Raw genomic sequence first — 22754 nt, 5'->3', positions numbered from 1 at the left:
CTAACCCAGTTAGCGTAAAGGACAAAACTTGTAGAAAAAAAAGTTTAAAGTACACCGCCTGTAAGGAAAGTAAGAAAAGGACACGAACCGTAATTTTTCTTTTTTTAAAGGACAAAATTTGTAATTCTGTCCTTTATTTTATGCACTTGATGTTACATACGCGCAATGCATTGTTATATATTCAATAAGCGCGTCTTATGTTTTCGTATTAGACGATTATGCATTTTAATAAAATTTGAAATGACTGCTGGTACAGCCCAATGAAACTTATGTTTGTGTAATACAGATTAATATTTTGATTTTTATACTTGTGTTTAAACTGTTTTAGACGGGTGCAGTTGCGTGGTATATATCATTTGCGCATGTTTTCTGACTCGTGCATTATCATTTGTGTGTTGTATGTTTTATATACCTGTGTTTTTTTTACATTCTACGTTCTGAATATTGTATTGTGTATACACATTTACACACGCTTTTTAATGTTACACTGACTATCAGGTTGCGTGTACGCATTATAATGCGTATACGCATGTTCATTCTTTTTTATTTGCACCTCTTAATTTAACGTGTTTTTTAATCTCCAAAATTGTATAATGTAATGTATGGTCACTATCTATTCTTACTATGTTTTCATGTTACATGTGTGCATCACACATTGGTCCCCATATATCCGTTCTCATATTACACGTGTGCATCACACGTTGGTACCTGTATATATCCTTGTTACGTTTTCACATTACACATGTGCATCACACTTTCCATGTATATTGTACCAGTCACACGTTCTGTTTACATGTCAAACATCATCGTATACGTTGCACATTCCCTATGCATTTTTACACACATTCAACTAACACAAACACTTGCATCCATACCATTCAACTGTTCCATTAACTTGCAAATATCAAAACAAACAACACAACCAAGACAAATGTTTAAAACCATACCATCCAACCGTCTAATTCAATTACACGTGTCAAAACAAAACAAAATAAGCATGCATAAACTACATGACACCATATGTTTTTATACGATTACCGTTTATTTCAACATTTATCCATCAACCCTCCTTAAAACGAACCTTTTTAACCACAACCTGCTTTGGTTTTTTGCTTTCCCATTCTCTAGCATCCGCCAACATGCCATTCCTTACATTGTTTACTCCCGAAATCAACATGCGAGCTATGTACTTCATCCTAAGAATATTGATCTGCTCTACCTTTCTGTCTTCTTCCACGCTGAAGTCACATTCGACACGATCTCCTCCTCTATAGCACTCCATGTGTCGCATCGCGAATACAGCACAATCTGTTACGTTGCTTGATGTTTTCCATGGTAACTCCACTCTTGTTGGCGACCATGTACGCATAATCTCTTTAGCCTTTGGGTGTCCAACCAATGTCAGGTACCTGCCGAATATGTCAATCTGTGTAAACGAAAAAAAATATCATTATAACAAACGTGTATGACAACAGTATATATTTATAATGTAATACATGTTCAACTTGTTAACATACTACGCATGTTTATTACCGACTGCCTTCTTGTATTCATCGCTAATAATATTTTTATACTGTGCCTTGACTTACCACTTTCTACAGCGTGCTTTTGTTCACGTAAACTGTGCTGGTTCTAACTCCATACACGGTCTTCACCAGGTTGTCGAAAACATAAAAACCAGTTTCCCTCATGTCGAAAGCGATTACACAAAAGTGATTTTTTTCATAAATTGGAAACAACACCGCATCATACTCTCTTAAACCCATCTTGCTTTCATCCTTATTTAGCACAGACAACAGGTTTTTTTAAACGCGTTTACTCTTTGTTCATGTGTTGATTTATTCTGTGTAAGCATGCATCCATCCAATCTTGCATATTTAATTAATGCCACTTCAATATTAGTTTATATAAGCGTTATTCAAATTATTCTAAGGCTATATATACTGTAAACTTACAATCGTTGATGCGCGACAAAATAAACGGTTTATTGACCCCGGGCTTCTAAATTGTTCTTGATAGTTTAAAACCGTGACCCAACAGTCAACCACGCTTCGCTGAACCGGATTACCCGGCAACAAAGACTCCAACAAATAAGCTCTCGTGGAAACACCATAGTCAACGTCTAACATATCCTTTCTGTGTAATATTAAATTGATAACAAATACTAACATTATATATATTAAATTGAAAACCCCATATGTTTATATAGTACATATATGTATTATTCACGCATGTATAATTAACAGCACATATACGCACTTTAATGCGTATAGCAATAATATAGTAAGTGTACATATGCACCAGCTTAATAACGTGTATGCGTGAAACATCAATACTTACATAATGTTTCATGAACCGTACACATACACGCTACTGCCATATTAACGTGTTACATATATGCATTAATATATGTGCATATTGCTACATACACGCACTACTATGTTTTCATATGTAATTACAAACATAATACGTGTATAAAAAATTAATAAAACATTTTTACCCGAATGTTTTATCAGTAATCCCGTCTTCATCCTTCTCCGAAAGTTCTGTAGATTTCAACCTTGTGCTCTTTCTTTTTTTATTCTTTTTAAACTCTACCAGTCCTCTTAGGTACCGACAAACCATCATTTCTTCATCAATCATCACCTGTTCTATGTCAACTGGTTGGTACGACCATATACCCGTGTTTTCATTAGCATTCGTGTTGTTATCCATGCCACCTGATTCTTGGGAGCTGAAACCGAAACTGAAACTCGGTTTTTCATAATCGACTTCTTTTGTTTTATCTGTTTATCACGTCATACAGCTTCAAACCACCCTCATCCTCTTCAGCATCGTCTTCAATCTTCTCACCATCAACGTTCGCATTGTCACCCTCCTCCTCTTCAGCCTCGACTTCAATCTTCTCACCATCAACGTTCGCATTGTCGTCCTCGATGTTTACAACATCTTTGTAGAAATTTTTATACCTGTCAAAAAAAGTCTTTATCTCGCTAATTGTTGGAAAAGCCGAACGTGCTTCACGCAGAGCTCCTTCGATTATTTTTTGTCTTTGATGGCATATTCGAATAGCGTGTCAAGCTTAGTCACATGTCCCTGTTAATAAAAAAACACATCATAAGTTATTAATGCTAACAGTCCCATTATACTAAATATATACACGTGTGATGGTTGTAAGTCGTACCGACAGATCATTCGGGCTATACAGATTTGCAGACGTGTTAGTCTCTGTTTCGTCCTCGCTTTCATCTCCATCCACACCCAAACACATGTCCCTAATCTCACCCTGTCCAAAACCTCCACGTTTCTTTTCTAACCTTTCCTTTTTTTTCAGATTTTCCATGCTCCAAAATTTTATCGGGCTCATGCTACGTTCCATATTAAACCCAGGAGATGTGACTCTATCCACATAGGTTAACTGTCATTTTTTTTACAACCGTTAGATACACGCACGTTTAATAATGCTAAAAAAATTTACAATCATTTATTTAATGAAATTCGTACCACGAGTATCGTTAGCGGGCCAGGAATATTGATTTCAGATCGCATCTTCTCCAACCAGACTTGCATTTTTTCATTGAATTAACGATGAAAGAGCACCAATAAATATCACAGATGTTTGTGTCGTCTCTTATGTGATAAATGAATTCAAGCTTGCATTTCCCCGTCTGTTGAATCTCACCCATCGCGCTAAAGAACATCGCCAAAAAGTCAAGCTTGAACATCATCCCACCGTCATCACGGTTATCTTCAATCTTTTCAGCTATCTCGGTTGGTGCGACATACGTTCCCGGAAACCTCTTTTTCCAAGTTTCTTATATTCCTACAAACTTCTTGGTACAATCAGTCGACGATAACTGTATACCGCTGTTTGGTATCCCGAGCAGTTGGTGGATTGTGTCGTTGTCTATTTTGAGCTTATTGGCACCCAAATCAATCTCCATATTAGCCGCGTTGAACTTATCAACCACGAAATGCCCTAACCCAGCCGGTATACCGTCTACTTTAGATTGTAGCATTTTCCCAAATCCTATGCTTCAAACGGTGGCCCGTTGTGTCCTTGACAGCTTTTCGATGCATGAAATTAGCTGTTTTGGCGACGAGCGAGTCCTTAACCCACCTCCTTCATACTTTTTTGCCACTATTCTCTTTCCCTTTGCAGTTTTCTTTCTACCTGTTAAAACACAAGTAACACGTATGTTTAATACACTAATAACGCGTATATGTATACATATCTAAAACACATGTTATACATGATTATGGCCTACATCTAACATGTCGTAATATGCACGCGCTTTCGTACACGTAATACAATGAGTCCGCGTAAACGTGAAATACAACAGTAGTACGCATGTGCATTTCTTAATGTAATGCGTATACGTATTGCAATAATGATGCGTACAACACATATGCACTGCATACACGCAATACGTTATATCTGCATCAACATTTAATACACACATATACGCGTAAATGTCTAACACATCAGTAGTGCGTATTTGTTATACGCCTAAACGTATAAGACACATTAAATCATTAATGCATATACGTATTGCACTAACGATACAAATAATGCGTAATCAATGCATATGCGCACTACTTGATGTCTACATTAATGTTTAATACACCATATCCGCGTAAATGCTCGACTCATCTGTAATGAGTATGTGATATATGCGTAAACGTATAAGACGAATTAATACTGTATCTACCTAAATTAGTAGTGCATAGGTGTAATACAACATATAATGCTCGTGTACTCACTTTCATTGCTTTTGGATACGTCAACATCCAGTGTTCCACTTCTCAAAACGCATGCACGTTTTGATGATCTTGATATAACTTTTGCTGTAAAATATATGAAATATCATATTTGTATATAATACGTGTTAACAAGTATGTGTGCGTTTGAGAGTTTTTTACCTGGACTTGCAATCCTCAACTTCCGACGATATTCCTTTATTCGACGTCCTGCTCCTTTTATGCCCTGATGACCGTGACTTATTTGATTTTTCTATAGGTGTAAAAGAAATAAATGAACACATAAAATTAAAAAAAAAAAACCAAAAAAAATATACATCTGACCATTTCATGCTTTTAAAATAACGAAAAAAAATAAATAAACGTTATAACTTACCTGTTTCTGTAACTGCAGCCGGCTGTGTTTTACTTTTTTTTGCTATATACGATTCTTATCTTTTTTACCACATGATCCGTCTGCTCGTCGTTGTCCACTATAGGTACTTGTATTGGCCTTCCGGTTTCAGCGACTGTTTCATTCCGTTTGCCTTTCTTTGTAAGTTTTAATATTGTCATCTTTTTTTTGTTAAAACCTGTATAAATTATGTCCACGTGTTAGTAAACGTGATAAAAGTTTCATATATTTGCATGTACATATACCTAAACAAACACCATAAAATTCCTTACTCTATTCGTGTTATAATGTAACACACCTATGCATTTATATACATTTTATGACCATGTAAGACAACATTAAAGTATATTTACAAACTTATCTATAAAACGCTCAATCAATCACGATAATTATGTGCTGCGTATATGCAATCGAAAAAAATAGTAAATTTTCATCAACGTTTTATTACTTGGTTAAAAAAATATATACATATATAACAGAGTACAGTGCGTATGTGAAACGGTATATGCAAAATAATGTTCGATCTACTAATGACTCATGTAACAACCAAAAACGCAAAATAATATCATATGTTTGTTTCGATTATGTGTAATATACTAATGACTCATGTAATACGTATGTGCAGTCACACGTATACGAGTTATTAAAAACATAATGTTACTCGATTTTCATAGAGAGAGCATGAAAAACAGAGTATAATGCGTATGTGTAGTGGTGTACACAAAATAATGTTTGATTCACAACCAAACACGCACAATAATATCATGTGTTTGCATCGACTATGTGTAATATACTAATGACTCATGTAATACATATGCGCAATCACGCGTATACGAGCTATTATCAACATATTGTTACTCGATTTTGAGATATAAAACACGAAAAACAGATAATAATGCGTATGTGTAGTGGTGTACACAAAATAATGTTTGATTCACAACCAAAAAACGCACAGTAATATCATATGTTTGCTTCGATTATGTGTAATATACTAATGAATCATGTAATACATATGTGCAATCACGCGTATACGATCTATTATCAACATATTGTTACTCGATTTTGAGATATAAAACACGAAAAACAGAGAATAATGCGTATGTGTAGTGGTATACACAAAATAATGTTTGACTCACAACCAAAAAAGCACAGTAATATCATATGTTCGCATCGATTATGTGTAATCTACTAATGAATCATGTAATACATATGTGCAGTCACACGTATACGAGCTGTTAACCACATATTGTTACCCGATTTTGAGATATAAATCACGAAAAAAACAGAGAATCGGGTATTGGATGATTACCTGGTGTGTTATTCGGCTTCGATTATTTGTTCTTCGCGTTTAATCGGCTGGATTTAATTGTGTTCGTCTGGTTTGAAGAAACCCTATGGTTTGGGATGAACGATTGATGTGCGTGAGATCTGGAGAGAGAGGGGAGAGATAGAAAGTGATGGTTTTGGGCGGGTTTTTGTTATTTTTGTTAATTCCTTAATTGCCCTTTCCTAATAAAAACGGGTCTTGTTATCTGATTCTTTTTTTTTTCAATTTTGATTAGGTGAAATCAATGAAAATAATATAGTTCTCTAGTTCTCTCATTTAGAAGAGTTCTCTCTAGATCTCACCCCTATATATATATATATATCCATAAAAGATGAAGAGGTCGCAAATATATCTAAATATATAAAATCTTTAATGGGTTAAAAGAAAGAGTAAAGTGCCATTTTCGTCCTTGTGGTTTGACAAATATTGCGAATTTAGTCCAAAAGTTTATTTTTTGTATATGAACCCTCCACGTTTCACAATTCTTGCCAATTACAACCAAATCACTAACCCCGTTAAATTTACTCGTTAAGTCAAAGGTAGACATGTCTTTTCACTCTTTCTTAATACTTATTTCAGTGAATTGTGGTTTTCGCCCCTGTGGTTTGTCCAAATCTGCGATTTTAGTCCAATAGTTTTAAATTTGCAATTTTCGCTAATTATCTAATGGAGATGATTGTCGCTGATTATCGCCGTTCAACAAATGCAAAAGATGACCATTGTTGAATGTTTAGGGCCCCACTTAATATTAGTGATTGGGCTAATTGGGCTAACACTCAATATTGATGCATGTGAATATGGGATAAAATACACATCAAAGCCTCAAACAAATTATGTAGCCTATGTGCTAACAAACTTACTAGATAAAATTTTATAACTATGAAGTGGTAATATAAAAACTAACATAGAAAAAACTAAAATGCTTAATTTAAGATAAAATTATTTGTTTACTTTTAATAAAAAATTTAAGAAAAACAAAAAAAAGTGTAAAAATGACTGGACACATAAAGCCTAGGGATAGAGAATTATGACTACATCATGTTTTTATAAAAAAAAATAACTCTTACTGTGCACCATATAACACGTAACATCTATGAGTGGAGCATTATAACTACACAGTCTAAGCATTTATTTCCATCTACTTTTTCTACCGTACATGCACATGACTTTTTGGGTTTTCTTTATCAAAATTGATAGATTTAAAAAAAATAAGTGATTTTAAAGTATTTATTAAATAGATGATTTTTGAAACCTCATTTTTTTTTAATTCCTAATCTCATTGGATGAAAACATTTCTATAGTTTTTCTTTATCAAAATTCAGCAGACCAAAATAAAATATGTAGTTAAAAAATAAATAGTTTAGATGTTTATTTTTCATCTTCTTTTTCTTCAACTTTTTTGAGACATTTCATTAGGTGGTGGAAGTTATGTTAGAACCATTATTATTTTCTAGAAAAAAATTGTTTCAATTTATATTTGTCATTATAAAACTTTTTGAAAACAATCATGAGAGATTAAATCTTGATATATAAGACTAACATATTAGCTGAAATTGTTCTCTTTTTGTCCGTGAATGTTTTCAAACGAGAACGTAAACTTTGAATAAACATTTTCTTAATAACTTAATAAAGATATAAGTTCAGCTTGAAAAAAACTATAGAAATGTTTCAAATGCGCGTGAATCGCCTTAAGTTTGCTTGAAAAAAATGCCAACTAAAAAAAGCTCATATGTAAACGAGCCTCGTCAAGCCAACTCGGTTTACATTCGACCGGAACGCGAGTTTGTCAGGGTTTGGCTAATGCACAACTGTACATCTAAGGTAGGACAGCATGAGATAAACCAAGCCAGCTTGACTCATTTACATTTGATTTTTTTCTAGTCGAGTTTTTTAGTAATATTCAAGGATGCAGCTAGCTTTTTAAACAACCATGTTGTGTTTTTCGAGTCTAAGCTTTACTCTTCTTAAATTTAAAAACGTTTTTATATAGATTTTCTTTTCTTTTAAACGGTTTTGTGTAGTTAAAAAAAATAATTCTCTTTAAATAAAAAATCATGTATACATGCACTAACTTTACAACACCTGACGTGATGAAATTGCAAGTAGTTCACAATTACTTTTATTACTATAGTTAATTTTTTTAACAATTTTTTTTTCATCTTATTTATATCCATGTCTCAGATGAGACTAGAACCCATAATCTTTTGGTTGAAGGCTATACACTTTTGTCGCTAGACTAAGCTAGTGGTTAGTTTTCAGGATACCTCTTTTTAGTAATTTGAAAAAATAAAAGAGGTGAAAAGTATAATTTTTTTTTATTTTCCAGTTAAATATCTTGGTCCGTTGAATTTAGATAAACAAAATTTATAAAAAGATATTTTCATCTAATGAGGTTAGGAATGAGAAAAATAGAGTTTTCAAAAATCCCCTAATTTGGTAAATACTTTTGTAATCACCTATTTAGGTAACTAGTTTTTCCTCCCACTCCATTGTGTTAAAAAAACTCGGACCTTTTATTTTTTATTCAAGTGTTCCATAATAAATAAGATATAGATTGTTAGTCTAATCTTATAAGTCCAGGTAAAAGGGTACTCAGGCCTAAAGTCTAAGGTTTGTTAAGTTTCAGTGTCAATTATCATTCAATTGTTGTCAGAGCTTAAGGACGCTTGATCGAGAGGGAGTATATGAGTCCAACTAGGGTGCGATCATCATCGATCAATCATTGTGCGCGATAGATTCATAATTGGTGATCATAGGTGATAGCAAAAGGGTTTGAATAAACATGTGGAGGAACGATTAAGGCTCGGGTTCAAGAAATAAGATTGATTCGAATCCAATAACACCGGCTACGTACAAGGGAACTAGGGAAGAAACTAAAACACAGTCATGACTAACACCGACGGAAACGTGGTAACAAAAGAACACAGTCCTAGCATACCTTGTCCAATGTTAACCAATACGAACTATGCGATTTGGTCGATTAAAATGTAGGATATCTTCAAGATTTACAGAGTATGGAACGTAATCGACTCAGGAACAACAAACAATATCACCAAGGATCAGATAGCAATCGCTCTTTCGTATCAAGGTTTACCTGAGGAGCTAGCTTCACAAACCGGTAATTGTACTACAGCCAAAGGGATGTGGGTTGCAGTAAAGACACTTCATCAATAAGTTGTTGTGTTCTTGAAAGAACAACACATTTGTGGAATAACATTGACCAACATGCTAACATCATCGATTCCCACCGTTCGTCAATTTTTCACTTTCGTTAACAATGTTCACCATTGTTTGTGATGGTACATCCACTAGTCACCCCTCACTGTTACCGCCTGACCTGATTTGTAAGAATTAAGGTTGTGTTCCCGAGTTTCATTTAAATAAGGAAAGGGAAGGAAAATGAGGGATGGAAAAAATATGTTGTGTTCCCAAGTTTCATTTAAGAAAGGAAAATTTAAAAAAGGTGTTCCCGAGTTTCATTTAAAAAAAGAAAAGGAGGGGAGGGAAGAGAAAATGATTAGTAAAATAAAAGAATTTGTATCTTTCCAAATTGGAAAGATTATGAAGGAAAATAAGTTGAAGCAAAATAGGAGATACCAAAAGAAAACATACGAAGAGAAAATTTTCTTTTCCTTGCATTTCTTTTCTTAAATGAACTCGGGAACACATCGTAAGTCACACAATGTTTTATTAGATTTTATCATCGTGATTAGGGTTACATAAGGTGGTATTCTTATATAGGAGATATTATAAATAACATATCCTATGATTATTACATATTTGGTCCTTGGTCTAAGGGTAAAGTTAAAATACAAAGGACAACAAAAAAGGGTGAGAAGGAATCCAGTCCATTGATCTTATATTTGAATGGCTGAGATTAATTTAATGTAAGGCCCCGTTACCGGTGCCCTACTTTGGACGTTGGATTTACTCATAAACACAGTTTATACTATCAGAGTTAATAAAAACATTCACGGAATATTAAAACATTCAAACCATTACATTACATAACTATTAATCCTTGTCTTAACGAGCATTTCAATTATTTAAATATAAAACATTGTCTTTTAAATATCACAACATAACACTTCATTGAGATATCAGTGTCTTCAAATCCATGCCATGTGCTTCCCCTCAAGCAAGTTGCCTCATTCTACTCACCTGCGTGCATACTAAAAGTCAGCTACGCTGAGTGAGTTCTAGTTAATCAGACGACATACAATACATTCACATACTGACATATGCACCCGAAGGTACACACCTTCATATTTACTTACATGCGTACATACATTCGTACTTTCGTCCTTTCTTTCATACTTACATAATACTTCCTTTCGTACATATATGTTTTAAGAGCATTTCGCTCTATTAACTTCGCTGATACTATTTGGGTCAGTTCCCTACGTTCGTCGATACTATTAGGGTCGGTTCCCTACATTCGTACTACTATAACATACCTGTCCTTTACATACTTTCCTTGACAATGTGTTCAATCTCCGAAGAGTGTTCACGTATCATCAACATATCATATGTACATTATTCATACGTCATATATATTCATACATACATCATTCATACATCATACATATCAATCATATCCTTAACTTCCACCTGACGGTACATGCAATATCCGAAGATCGTTCACACACCATCAAGCAATCATCATAGATAAATCATACAAGGCATACACTTACCACCTAAGGTAAGTGTATTAACTATCACATCGAGTATGCACACAGCCCCGAAAACATAACAAGGAAGTGGGGCTAGAAACTCACCTCAAAGCGGTTGCGTTCACCGTTTACGGTTATTCCCCTCTTTAGTTGTGCACGACTACCTGTATAACAATTACGCGTATTAATTACTATCACTATCCATATCGTATTTCTAGTCCAATTATAACCCTCAACGAACGGGGGTCCGGGGGCAGCTCCCCTGGCAGCGGGGTCTAGGGGCGGCAGCCCCTAGCAGGGTTCAAGGGGCAGAGCCCCTGGCTGGGGTCGAGCTGTCAGGTCAGTTTGGAAAAATTTATTTCCATTAACTGTCTTATCACATTTTTCATTAGAATTTTGAATTATTAAATAATTTGCTACGTAAAAGTTCAAGGGCTTCTTTGTAATTAAATCGTTCTTTTTCTAAGTCTAGGGACCATTTTTGCCATTCTTGTAAACTTAGTTTGTTATCCAGTTATCTGATTCGTTATTCAGTTCTTTAACGAATTATAGAACGAATGGAGTTCTGATTCGTTATATCATAACGAATCACCACTTATGGACCATCTTAACGAATTGGACTTCAGCAAAGTGGTCTTTCATAGCGAACTGGAAAGCAAAGCGAATTGCTCAACTAGTTTATTATTCTTCCTTAACGAACTGGCCTAACAAACGAGGGTTTTTCCGTAACGAACCACATAATGAATTGAAGCTCATTCGTTATCCTCCCGTAACGAATTAGGGTTAGGTTTTGTCAGAGAATGTCAGAAACATTCTCTGACATCCTTAAATACCCGCGCCTCCTTGCGGATTACCCCATTTTACACCGTTTTCACCGTTTTTCGCCCCATTCGATCCAGATCTGAGCTAGGGTGATCCCTAAGCTCATCTTAGGCTCGGTTTATACCCGATTCCATCCGGATCTCGTGACTTAAACGATTTAACGGTATCGACTCGTCGTTTCGTGACCATAACTAACGGGTTTAACATCATACTATCATTACCTTAGGTCGGGATCGATTCTTCTTCTATGCTCGGCTAGAGAGAGAGAAACTAGAGAGAGGAAGCTTAAGTGTGTGTTTTGGGAGGTGTTTGGAATATGTGTGAAATGAAATTAAATGGGTATTAATGACTTATATAATTTTAGATCATGGGCTTAAGCCCATGGTCTTTTCCTCTTTCCTTCATAACCCAAATCCATAACCCAATTCCATTTAACCCAACACTAGCCCGACTCATAATAACTCATACTTTCGTTTATTAACCGAAACCAGAAAACAGGATGTGACATTTAATAAATAAAAATTGATGTAAATGGCATGAAAGTAATAACCCACCTTTGTTGACTTTCTCTTTCCACATGCAAAACACATGCCAATTCCCCCATTATTTTAAAATGTCCATAACTTTTTCATACGACATTATTTTTTTAAAAAAAATTCACCATAATAATAAGCGTTTTTTTATCTTTAATATGAGTATCATATTGTTATATAGAAATAAAAAAAAATTAATGGGTTTTTTAATTGTGTTTTTTGTTGTTCATTGTGTGATTGTGTAATATGTTGTTTCCATTGTGTTTTACGTTTCAAGTCATTGTGTTATATATATTCACCATTGTGTCTTACGTTTTAGGCCATTGTGTTATACGTATTCACCATTGTGTTTTACGTTTCAAGTTATTGTTTAACATGTATTAATCATTTTGTTTTATTTATTAGATAATTTGTTGTTATCTTATCATTATTTGTACATATTATTATTACACAATGGTGTTATTAGTATTTAAAAAAACATAATGATGAGTTGAAAGACACAATGACGAAAAAACACGATGACGAAAAAAGACACAAAGGTGTACGAAGAGACACAATGGTGTGCGAAAAGACACAATGGTGTGTGAAAAGACACAATGACGAAAAAATACACAATTATAAGCGAAAATACACAATAGTGTGCGAAAAGACACAATGACGAAAAAGACACAATGATAAGCGAAAAGATACAATGGTGTGCGAAAAGACACAATGACGAAAGAAGACACAATGATAAGCGAAAAGACACAATGGTGTGCGAAAAGACACAATGACGTGATTTTTGTTTTAAATTTTATATAACAAAAATCATACTCATATTAAAGATAAAAAAACGCTTGTTGTTATGATGAATTTTTTTATAAAAAAAATATTATACGAAAAAGTTATAAACATTCTAAAATGATGGAGGTATGAACATTTGCCTTGCATGTGGAGAGAAAAAATGTGCACACTTACCTTTATACCCTTTTTCCTTTTGTCCCCACTTGAGACATGTCAATTATTTATGGTTTCTCACACTTCTCATTTTTATTACCCTTTTATAGAATAACTTACCATTGGTCTAATAGTAACTACCACCACCCTTAATTATGCCATTTTTTTCTGATGTTTTTAAATAATTTTATTAACGAGAGTATATAGAAACTTGACATTAATCTTTTGATAAATTGCGTTCTTTGATGAAATACTTAAAAATTGCAACAAGATACCTTCCTTATCAAAATAACCTTATGACATCATATTTGTTGCCGCTCCAAACTGTTCGTCGCTCGTTCGAAAATTGCTCGGAAAATGCTCGCTCGTTTTTTTGCTCGATTGAAAATGAGCCACTCTGCTCGGTTCGGTTTGTAAACGAGCCAAGCAACGAGCAAAGGTCTGCTCGGTTTGGTTCACCTTGAATATTTTTAATTTATTTTATATATAATTATATATGAACAAATATATAAATATATAGACAAAACACATAAATATAAGCTTACAATTATTTTTATCCTTTTAAAATTTTCATATTCCATCATTTTTATGGTTTTATTTGTTCACTTTAAATTTTTAGAATACTAGAAGTTTGTTTACATGATCATTATATCTCACTTCAAACTTATTTTTAATAAATATTTACAATATATTACACGTTTGTTTAAAAACTACTAATCTATTTATAAAAATGTATTTTACAACCTTCAAATTGTTTCTTATTGAAAATTTTAAAGTGAAAAATAAACAAATAATGCTCGAAATCGCTCTATGTTTGATCGAAAAATGCTCGATTCGATTTTGGCTCGTTTGGGTTTTCGCTCGGTTCGAATTTCAGCCGTTCGTTTCCGTTCGGTTTTAAACGAGCCAAGCAACGAGCAAGCCTTCGCTCGGTTCAGCTCGGCTCATGAACAGCCCTAGTTGCGGTAGGTTTTCTATATGTACAACTCCATTTGTCAATGGTCATACATGTGTTTAGGACTCTCAATTTACTGGGCCTCAAATTTCCAAAAAAAAAAAAAACTGAATGTATAATTCGGCTCATTAACAACAATTTAGATTCTCACTTCGTTGTTTTTTTAACAACAAATTTCTTTTACTATGAAATCCTCCAAACATTGCACTTGTAAACGATTTGAACCCACTTTACTTCAGTAAAAAGAAACACCATACCACAAGACCAATAGATCATAGGTACTTCTTTGTTTTGATGTCGTAGGTCATCGACTTACCACATACTTGATTCAGTTAGGGACTAACCGAATCCAAATAGGCGATATTGAGGCCTCAATTCACTAATCATGAAGAGCAATTTACAAGAGGCGAACGGTCCGTGACAGGCATGAATGACATTCGAATTTTGGTATGAAGCATCTTATTTTCTCATTTCTATGAGACTTTCAATTTCATACAATCTGTTCTATTCTCGGTTACAACATTCATAACATAGAAACGTTTAAATCGGCATTGCCAAATTTAGCTTAATTTCAGGTTTAAAGGTAAATCTGATTTAGGCATTGTTTAAGGTTTTAATCTGCTGAACAAATTACGTTAAAAATGTTATAGCTTGTGAGGTGAATGTTATTTTTGCTTTTGCTTTCAGTTTTAAAGTACCAAACCGCAAAGTATAATGGCCCTTTCTTTGATTTCGCTATGTGCTGAAAGTGGTCGTGTGAGGTTGTTTTCCCTTGTCATGTTCTGGGGATGGTGACTCCTTTACCCCAGTTATTCCTTCTTTACCCGGTTAACAGTTTAACCCATGTCAATTCTTCTAAAAACCAAGTATATTTGGTTAGCCATTTCTCTAGAAAACGAATTTGTATATTAAACTTTGGTCATGTACATTGGGTCAGAACTGGCCGCGCTAAAATTTAGTCATTTTAGCTCCAGTGATAACGGGTTTTGGCAACAATAGATTAGGGTTAGAATGAGCCATATTAAAAAAAGATCAAAGACAAAACTTCCCAATTGAAGAAGCAACCAAAGATCAAAATTTGCTGATCAAATCATTCATGCAGAACCCAAAATTCTGAAACCAACACCTAATCAAAATCTGTCCCATCAAATCGTTCTACTAGAACCTCAAACATCAAAAACCAACACCGGATCAAAATTCTGAAGGACACATTCCAGTGGATTTCTGCTTAATCAATATCAATATGCTTTTTTTTTCATCTCATATTTATATTTGTTCAATCGTCTTCTTTATACTAATATGAGTTTCAAAACCGTAATCACTGAATAAGAAACCAAAAACTTAAAACCGAAATTCTTAAAGCCAGAATCCATTATATTAATGAAATCAGAAACCACAATAGATAAATTAGAAACGGAATTCAAAACCAAAATTAAGGAATCAGATGATAAGTTTCAACCAATATTGATTTGATGAATTAGAATTTGGAAATAAAACTCAAAACCCCAAATTGATGAACCAAACTCCGCTCAATGAACCAAAACTCAAAAACCGGAAACCTTGAAACTAGAAGCGATTAGATCATTGAAATCAGAAACCTTGAAATCAATAAAGAATATTAATTCCAGAATTGTCTTCCGACTTATTTGCGACGTTGAAGGTCTTTGAAAACAATGAAATCATCTTCGACTCTTTATCTGTTGTCTTTGTTCTAGAAAAGACGGGTCACATCAACCCTCAACATCGCAATAGTAAAACATGGCGAGTCCAATCGATATTCTCTCTACAACCCGCCCAATCTTAAAAATATGCTAGCCCATTCAACCTTTTCTCCTACCCATCCTGACCAGCTAATACTGATTTTTTTTCCTCCTTAGCGCATAAAGACCCATCAACAACTTGACTGTTACCCAAAGTAACCCACCACAGCATGAAATTGCTCATAGAGCCCAAAGTTTGATACTTGGGTTTATTTTGCCAGGCATATGCTTTCGTTGAGTGTCTAATATTGATGTCATTATTTGTGTTATAAAAGCTTTAACTAAAGTTGAGGCCCATGTATATATAGGCTTTTTGTAACTTTTTAATCGTCTAAACCCTAAGTCCAAACTCAATATCTATACTACAGCTCACCCAAATAAAATAAGCCCAAAAATGAGAGCATAACCAAGTACCAACTAACCAAACCATTTTGTATATCTAACCAATACCCAAATCTCATTAATTGTTTTAGCTATGAGGTAATACCGAACCGTGCACACACTTGCTTCTAACCCATTAACCTTATCCTCTCAAAGTTTGTGGATATCTCACGAGCATGTCACACACATTTTGTTTGACCCATAGCATGTTTCAAAGAAAATAAAACATAAAAGCATACTCTAATTCCAATCATCTCATTTTAAAACCATATTACATCATCAAACGTGTTGTTATCTAGTTAAGAAATTAAACTTATAGTTTAATGTACTATGCATACACAAACAAACATACATACATACAAACAACAGAGAGATTCGTAAAAGCTTATAAAGATCCATACATGCTTATGTTGTTATACAGAAACATCAGTAAACATACTATATAAACCTACCTACATAAGAACAGCCATGAAACGTCTAACTGTACATTCAACCCATGGCTTTCTAGCTTCAATAAATATTTACAAAAAGCGTTTATTTTGACTGACAATAACAATAATGGAATCAAAAGTTAACAAGAGGTGATACACTTACAGGTTACAGCACTGGTAGACGCAAGTTCATCCTTCATCATCCAAATTAATATCATCTTTCACCTCAACTGGATGCACAGGGGGAGAATCTGCAGCAATAAAATATCCACCATGTAAAAATTCTTAAGAATGAGTTAATTGCATTTGATAATTCTTATCAGGTGTTATTAAGTTTGTAAGTTGATTTCTAAAACCTAACTGTTCTTGAGATACCTGACTTAATTCTAACCACTAGGGCTGTAAACAAACCGAACCGAACTAGGCTTTGTTGATGTTTGTCCATTAAGCTTTTATCGAACAAGCAAATGGTTCCGAACACCAAACCAGACGAAATTTCTTGTTGGTGAATGGTTCACGGACACAAATCATGTTTATTTGATTTGACTAACCAGGAGCAGTCAGTATCAATGATTTGATCTGGCTATCAAGCTTGTGTTAGTGTTTCTTTTAACATTCATATTCATACGTTAACTTACATACAACTTATTAATCACATAATACTCGCATATATTTTTGTTTCATAATTAATAACTTTGCTTAACTCTATATGATAAGCTTAGAAGTCACTAAAATATTAAAACCCTTTAATAAAATAACATAAACAAACAAACATTATCGAAAATTCTCACACAATTAAACAAGTATCGCCTCTCTTCGTGTTCGTTAGGGCTGTTCAAAAAACCCCGCGGTTCTTATCTCGCTCGAATAAAGCTAGCTAAAAAAACATGATTTGAAACGATCTGAGCCGAGCCAGCTCATTTTTCTAACCAAGCCGGCTAGCCCTTAGGCTCGTTAAACTTCAAACTTTAGATCGAACCCACGCTGGCTCAACTCGTTTACAGCCCTAGTGTCCGTTCATTCAGTTAATCTACCGAAATATCTTGTTCATGTTCATTCACTTATTACACGAACTTCCCGCCAAGCGTTCGGTTCATTTACTTGTCTACTAACCACATAAGTAACAAACAACAAATTATTTCAATTTCCACACCTTTAAATGGCACAAAACATTCATTATGAATTAAAAATTTCATGAAACAAAACAAATACCATACCTTGAATAAAATAAGCAGACGAAGGCCAACCGCGAGACGAGGTAACCGCCATCGACTCATCCTCGGTCAACGGATTCGTAAACCTCTTCAACGCTTGAAACAGATCATGAGACTCAGGTCGGTGGGCACGAGGCGGCACCCAATATGAGGAGCCAGGAACAAACGGAAGCCAATCGGGAGCCGACTGCCTGACGATGATGTTATGGATGGCATCTTCGAGCTTTCGTATCCCTAGAACCTCCACGTCAGCGTCGGAATCGAGGTCGATTTGGGTCAACTGATATTTGCCTGATCGGCTGGAGAATCGATTACCAAGTTTGAAAATGATTTGTAAGGGGTTTGATGGTGTTGCTCGGGTTAGGGTTAGGGTTTGGGTGAGAAGACGAGCCATGAGATTTGGTTTGATATGATAATGAATGATGAATGGTATGGTGTGTGTGTGAAAGAAATAAGATTTGGATCTGGTTAACGAAGGTCGGTGTGCTTTGTCTACCCTCCCATGTTTCAAAACTTGACAAATTCTACCCGAAATATATAACCACGTCATAACCCTTTATTTTATTTTATTTTTTTAAACGTTCACTCAAATGTTTTGTTCTAAGACTAATCAAGCCACCAAGAGCTTCAGCAGTCGTCGCGAGCGACATCACTCGCGAACACCGCAACGGGTGTCGCGAGCGAGCCACCGCGAGCTCACTGGCATGGCTAAAGTAAATGTTAGGCATGGAGAAAAAAAGTAAGATGATCGTTGAAGCTTTGATATAATAAATTAAAAAAAAAAACTTTTTTTTTAATTGTTTTTAACCTATATAAACCCCACAATTACATTTAACAAATTAACAACACTCTTAACTCTCTCTACACTACTTCAAAAACAATATATTCTACATTCTCCTTCACATTTTTTAAAAGTATGGATCAATGGGGCAGTTGTTATCGACCGGAAATGTTGTATGGTCAAGACGACGATGCCGTGTTTGGCGATACTGAGATGGAACAAAACTTGAGTCAAATACCACCACCGTCTCTCGACTTTTTTGTTCCAAAAGATGACAAAACATGAATAACCATTACCCGAACCATTTCTATTTTCGGGTTATCCTATCAATAAAATACCGCAATTATCGAGTTATTTAATTATTATAATATTATTGTTTAATTGATTATATTTAATATATATATATAACAACTTTCAAGTTAATACAATTTTAACCCTACACTAAATGTTAACCCTTTATTGTTTCCACCTCCATACTACAAGGACCAAATTGCAATTTTTGTTAATAATATTTCACCAACCTGTTAACCCATCGGATATACCCATACCCGTGACCCAAATCGTGTACCCGAGACCCAAATGATTTGCTTGCACCACAATTGTCGTTGTTAACTTAGTAATTGAATCAAGAATTGTGTTAATCTTGCCGGCTCACCGACGTTCGTAATTATGATATATCAATCAAATTTGATTCGTATTGCTTATTATACCACACCGTCCTTACCCATTCATCAATATACATCATGACGAATATAATAATACAACTAAACCTGCATACACAAAATCCTTAAACCATCGCCGTCAAAACCCCTCGACCCAATTAAATTAACATTTCTGTTTGGTTCGTGTTCTTGAGTTCGTTATTGTCGGCCACTGTTCATATCAATTAACCCTTAATATATCATCGTAACAGGTAATTAAACATTGTATCTGATTCGTATTTGATCCTTGAACATAAACCCTATGATAAATTGGACGAACGTTAACATAATTAATCAATTGTTATTATTAGGGTTTATGCGATTTGGGATTCTCTTGTTCTGTTAATATTTAAGTTTTTCAATCTTTGTTATGAACGAGTTAGCCACCAGCCCAGATGGCTGGTGCACCATGGGTTAGAGTTTGGGAGACGACAGGGGCGCGGGTTCGAGTCCCCCAGCCCGTCGTTTTAGGATTTATTTTCTTATTTTTGTTTATTAAACAAGTAATATTAATAACAGAAAATCATAAATACACTTTATTTTATTAAAAACGACAAGTTTAACGTGTTGTTTTTTGAATCTTTACTAAAACCCTATGTATGTATATATATGTAAATGTGTGTACATATAGGGTGGGGTTATAACAAGAAGTGAAGTGTGTCTAAGAAGTGTAATAAGTAATCTGGTGCGTTAGATATGTTGATCTTACGGTGGATCGGGAAAGTGTGTTTATTGTGTTGTGTGTTTTATCTTAGTTGCGGTGTGTTTATAATGCAGTGTGTTTTATTAGATCTAATGGTGAAAACACACTTTCTATACTTCTTAGGAAAAATCCACTTCTTATTATTATATTGATCTGTACACACACACACATATATAACACAAATTGATTTAAAATCTAAATAATAAACATTTTTGAAAAATAAAAATAATTGTAAATACAATAAATATATTTAAACTAAATTGTTAAAAAAATCTTTATATATATTTTATCGACAACTATATAAATATATAAGAGTATTTTACTTATAATTATGAATGTAATTAAAATTATAATATATTATAAAAGCTTGATAAATAAAGAAAAATAATAAGGTTGATAATAAATCTAATTAATATTTAATTTTCGCAATAATATACCCGATCATCAAAATTCCCAAATCTCTATAAATCCGCTATTCATTTATATTTATTTCCGCAACCATTCTCTATTAGGATTTCTCGTCGGTATTTTCCAAAGAGCTTGATCAACCCCCTATTTCTTATCAAATCATTATCTTCTTGTTTATTGATAAGGTGAGTATTTCATTCCTCTTTTTACTTATTTTAATCCTTTTGGGGACATATGCGTATCTTATTTATTTACCTATTATATAGTATTCACAATTGCAACTGTTTAATTCTTGTGTGTAAATTGGATTAATGCCTAATTTGCTATATGTTTATTTGCTTAATTGATCACATTCGGAGAGGTCCATTATAATCACAGCAATAGTATGATCATACGACCGTCGTAGTAGCCCATGCCCACTTCGCAAGGCAACAGTTTTTACCGACACTTATTATTTGCTCATTGGTAAAATTGCTTATCTCACAGGAACAGTTTGCGTTTTCTTTTATATATTATATTGTATCTCACTTAACTGGTATTTTACCCACTCAACCTCGTGTTGACAAATTATTTGTATTTTATTCGCATATGCATGTCATCGTGTAAATTGATTGTCATGAATTATTAAAGGATTTAGGATTGCTATGTTAGAAGAGATGATTATCAAGACTAATTCAAGATGTAGTTAAATTTGAACTACTTATTATCTTGTTTGCTTTATTTATGAATGATGTACTTTGTTTATTTGGATTTGTTTGATTATTTAAATTAAATTAATAGATATTGACATTTTTAATTTATTGCATTATAGTACCTTAGGAGCTGTGAGCAATCAGCTCACGCCCCGACATTTATGCCTTAGGTTGGGGTGTGACAGATTGATATCAGAGCCGAAAGTTTAGTATAGGTCGTTAATGGTGCCTTAATAACATGCTTAGGAGCCCCATACGTGCTTACTTGTTTGCCTTATGTGAATTACTTAATTGTTTATCGCTTTCTTAGTTAATAATTTATTTTTGATTATTATATTATCGTCATGGACACACACACACACAACTCCGAGGCTATGCCTTAACCTCAAAAATAATTTTTTTTATTTAATTTAAAAATCAATTAGATTGCCTTTATTTTCGGGAAATTCCTTAAGAATTCACTAGTGTTGTTTTTACTCCTTCACTTTAGGGCTAGGTTGTGTGACAAGTCCTGTCGTAACTGGAAAGGGGAGAGAATTGTGAGTCGGCCTTGGAAAAACGGTTCCGAGAACCCAAGGTAAGACACTACTTCATACCTGGAGGATAACCTAACCACAATACTCGATCATATAAGCCAAAGCGCCGAAGCGGGACACAACTGTCATATAACCAACACCCTAGGTTGTCAAACGTAACCGCATTAGTGGTTGCATTCCATATATTTTTAAACCGAATTCACGGTGGTTCGTGGCTAAATTCGGTAACTTTTTTCGATTATTGTGTTATATTATTTTTAAATGGTTAGTTGGGTACTCCGACTATCCATTTTCCCAACTTGTTTTTGTGTTTTTGTTGGAGTAATCATACGTGGTGCACGAGATACTCCAACTACCCACATTTTTATTTCGTAAGTTCATTATTTAGTTGGTACAGTTAAAATGCCATCGAACGCTCATGGGTCGTCCAACTCTATTGTATTGATAATTCGATAATTAGTTGGTAAAGTTAAAATGCCATGTAACGCTCATAGGCCGTCGAACTCACTTATTTTAAATCATTATTTAGTTGGTACAGTTAAAATGCCATGTAACGCTCATGGGTCGTCCAACTCCATTACTTTTGTTTGTTAGTTGTGTTGGGCCATTCAAAATGTCATGGAAAGCTCATGGAAGGCCAACACCCAGCAATATATTTCGTTAGTTTATTGTAAAGTTAACTTAATCAACAAAAAATTTAACTTTCAAACTAACCCCGTCTCCTCATCTAGTTACCTCACGTTAAG

The 22754-nt window shown here is 34.2% G+C and overlaps 1 protein-coding gene across 1 annotated transcript; it reads right to left on the bottom strand.

Moving 5' to 3' along the window:
* Positions 1–16901: 16901 nt before the first annotated feature.
* On the bottom strand, positions 16902–18592 carry LOC143628641 (uncharacterized). Its single transcript, XM_077098177.1, has 2 exons — positions 18191–18592; positions 16902–17224 (listed from the first exon to the last, which is right to left on the bottom strand). The coding sequence occupies exons 1-2, from the start codon at positions 18579–18581 to the stop codon at positions 17163–17165; spliced, it is 453 nt and encodes a 150-aa protein (XP_076954292.1). The 5' UTR covers positions 18582–18592; the 3' UTR covers positions 16902–17162.
* Between the last annotated feature and the right edge of the window lie 4162 nt (positions 18593–22754).

The sequence above is a fragment of the Bidens hawaiensis genome, unplaced genomic scaffold (assembly GCF_021521415.1).
Source record: "Bidens hawaiensis isolate Kalapana, Puna unplaced genomic scaffold, B.hawaiensis_p1.1 tig00005035_1, whole genome shotgun sequence".
Classification (NCBI taxonomy): domain Eukaryota; kingdom Viridiplantae; phylum Streptophyta; class Magnoliopsida; order Asterales; family Asteraceae; genus Bidens; species Bidens hawaiensis.
Note: the sequence above shows the minus strand (reverse complement) of the source record. Positions and strands in the feature narration are given on the sequence as shown.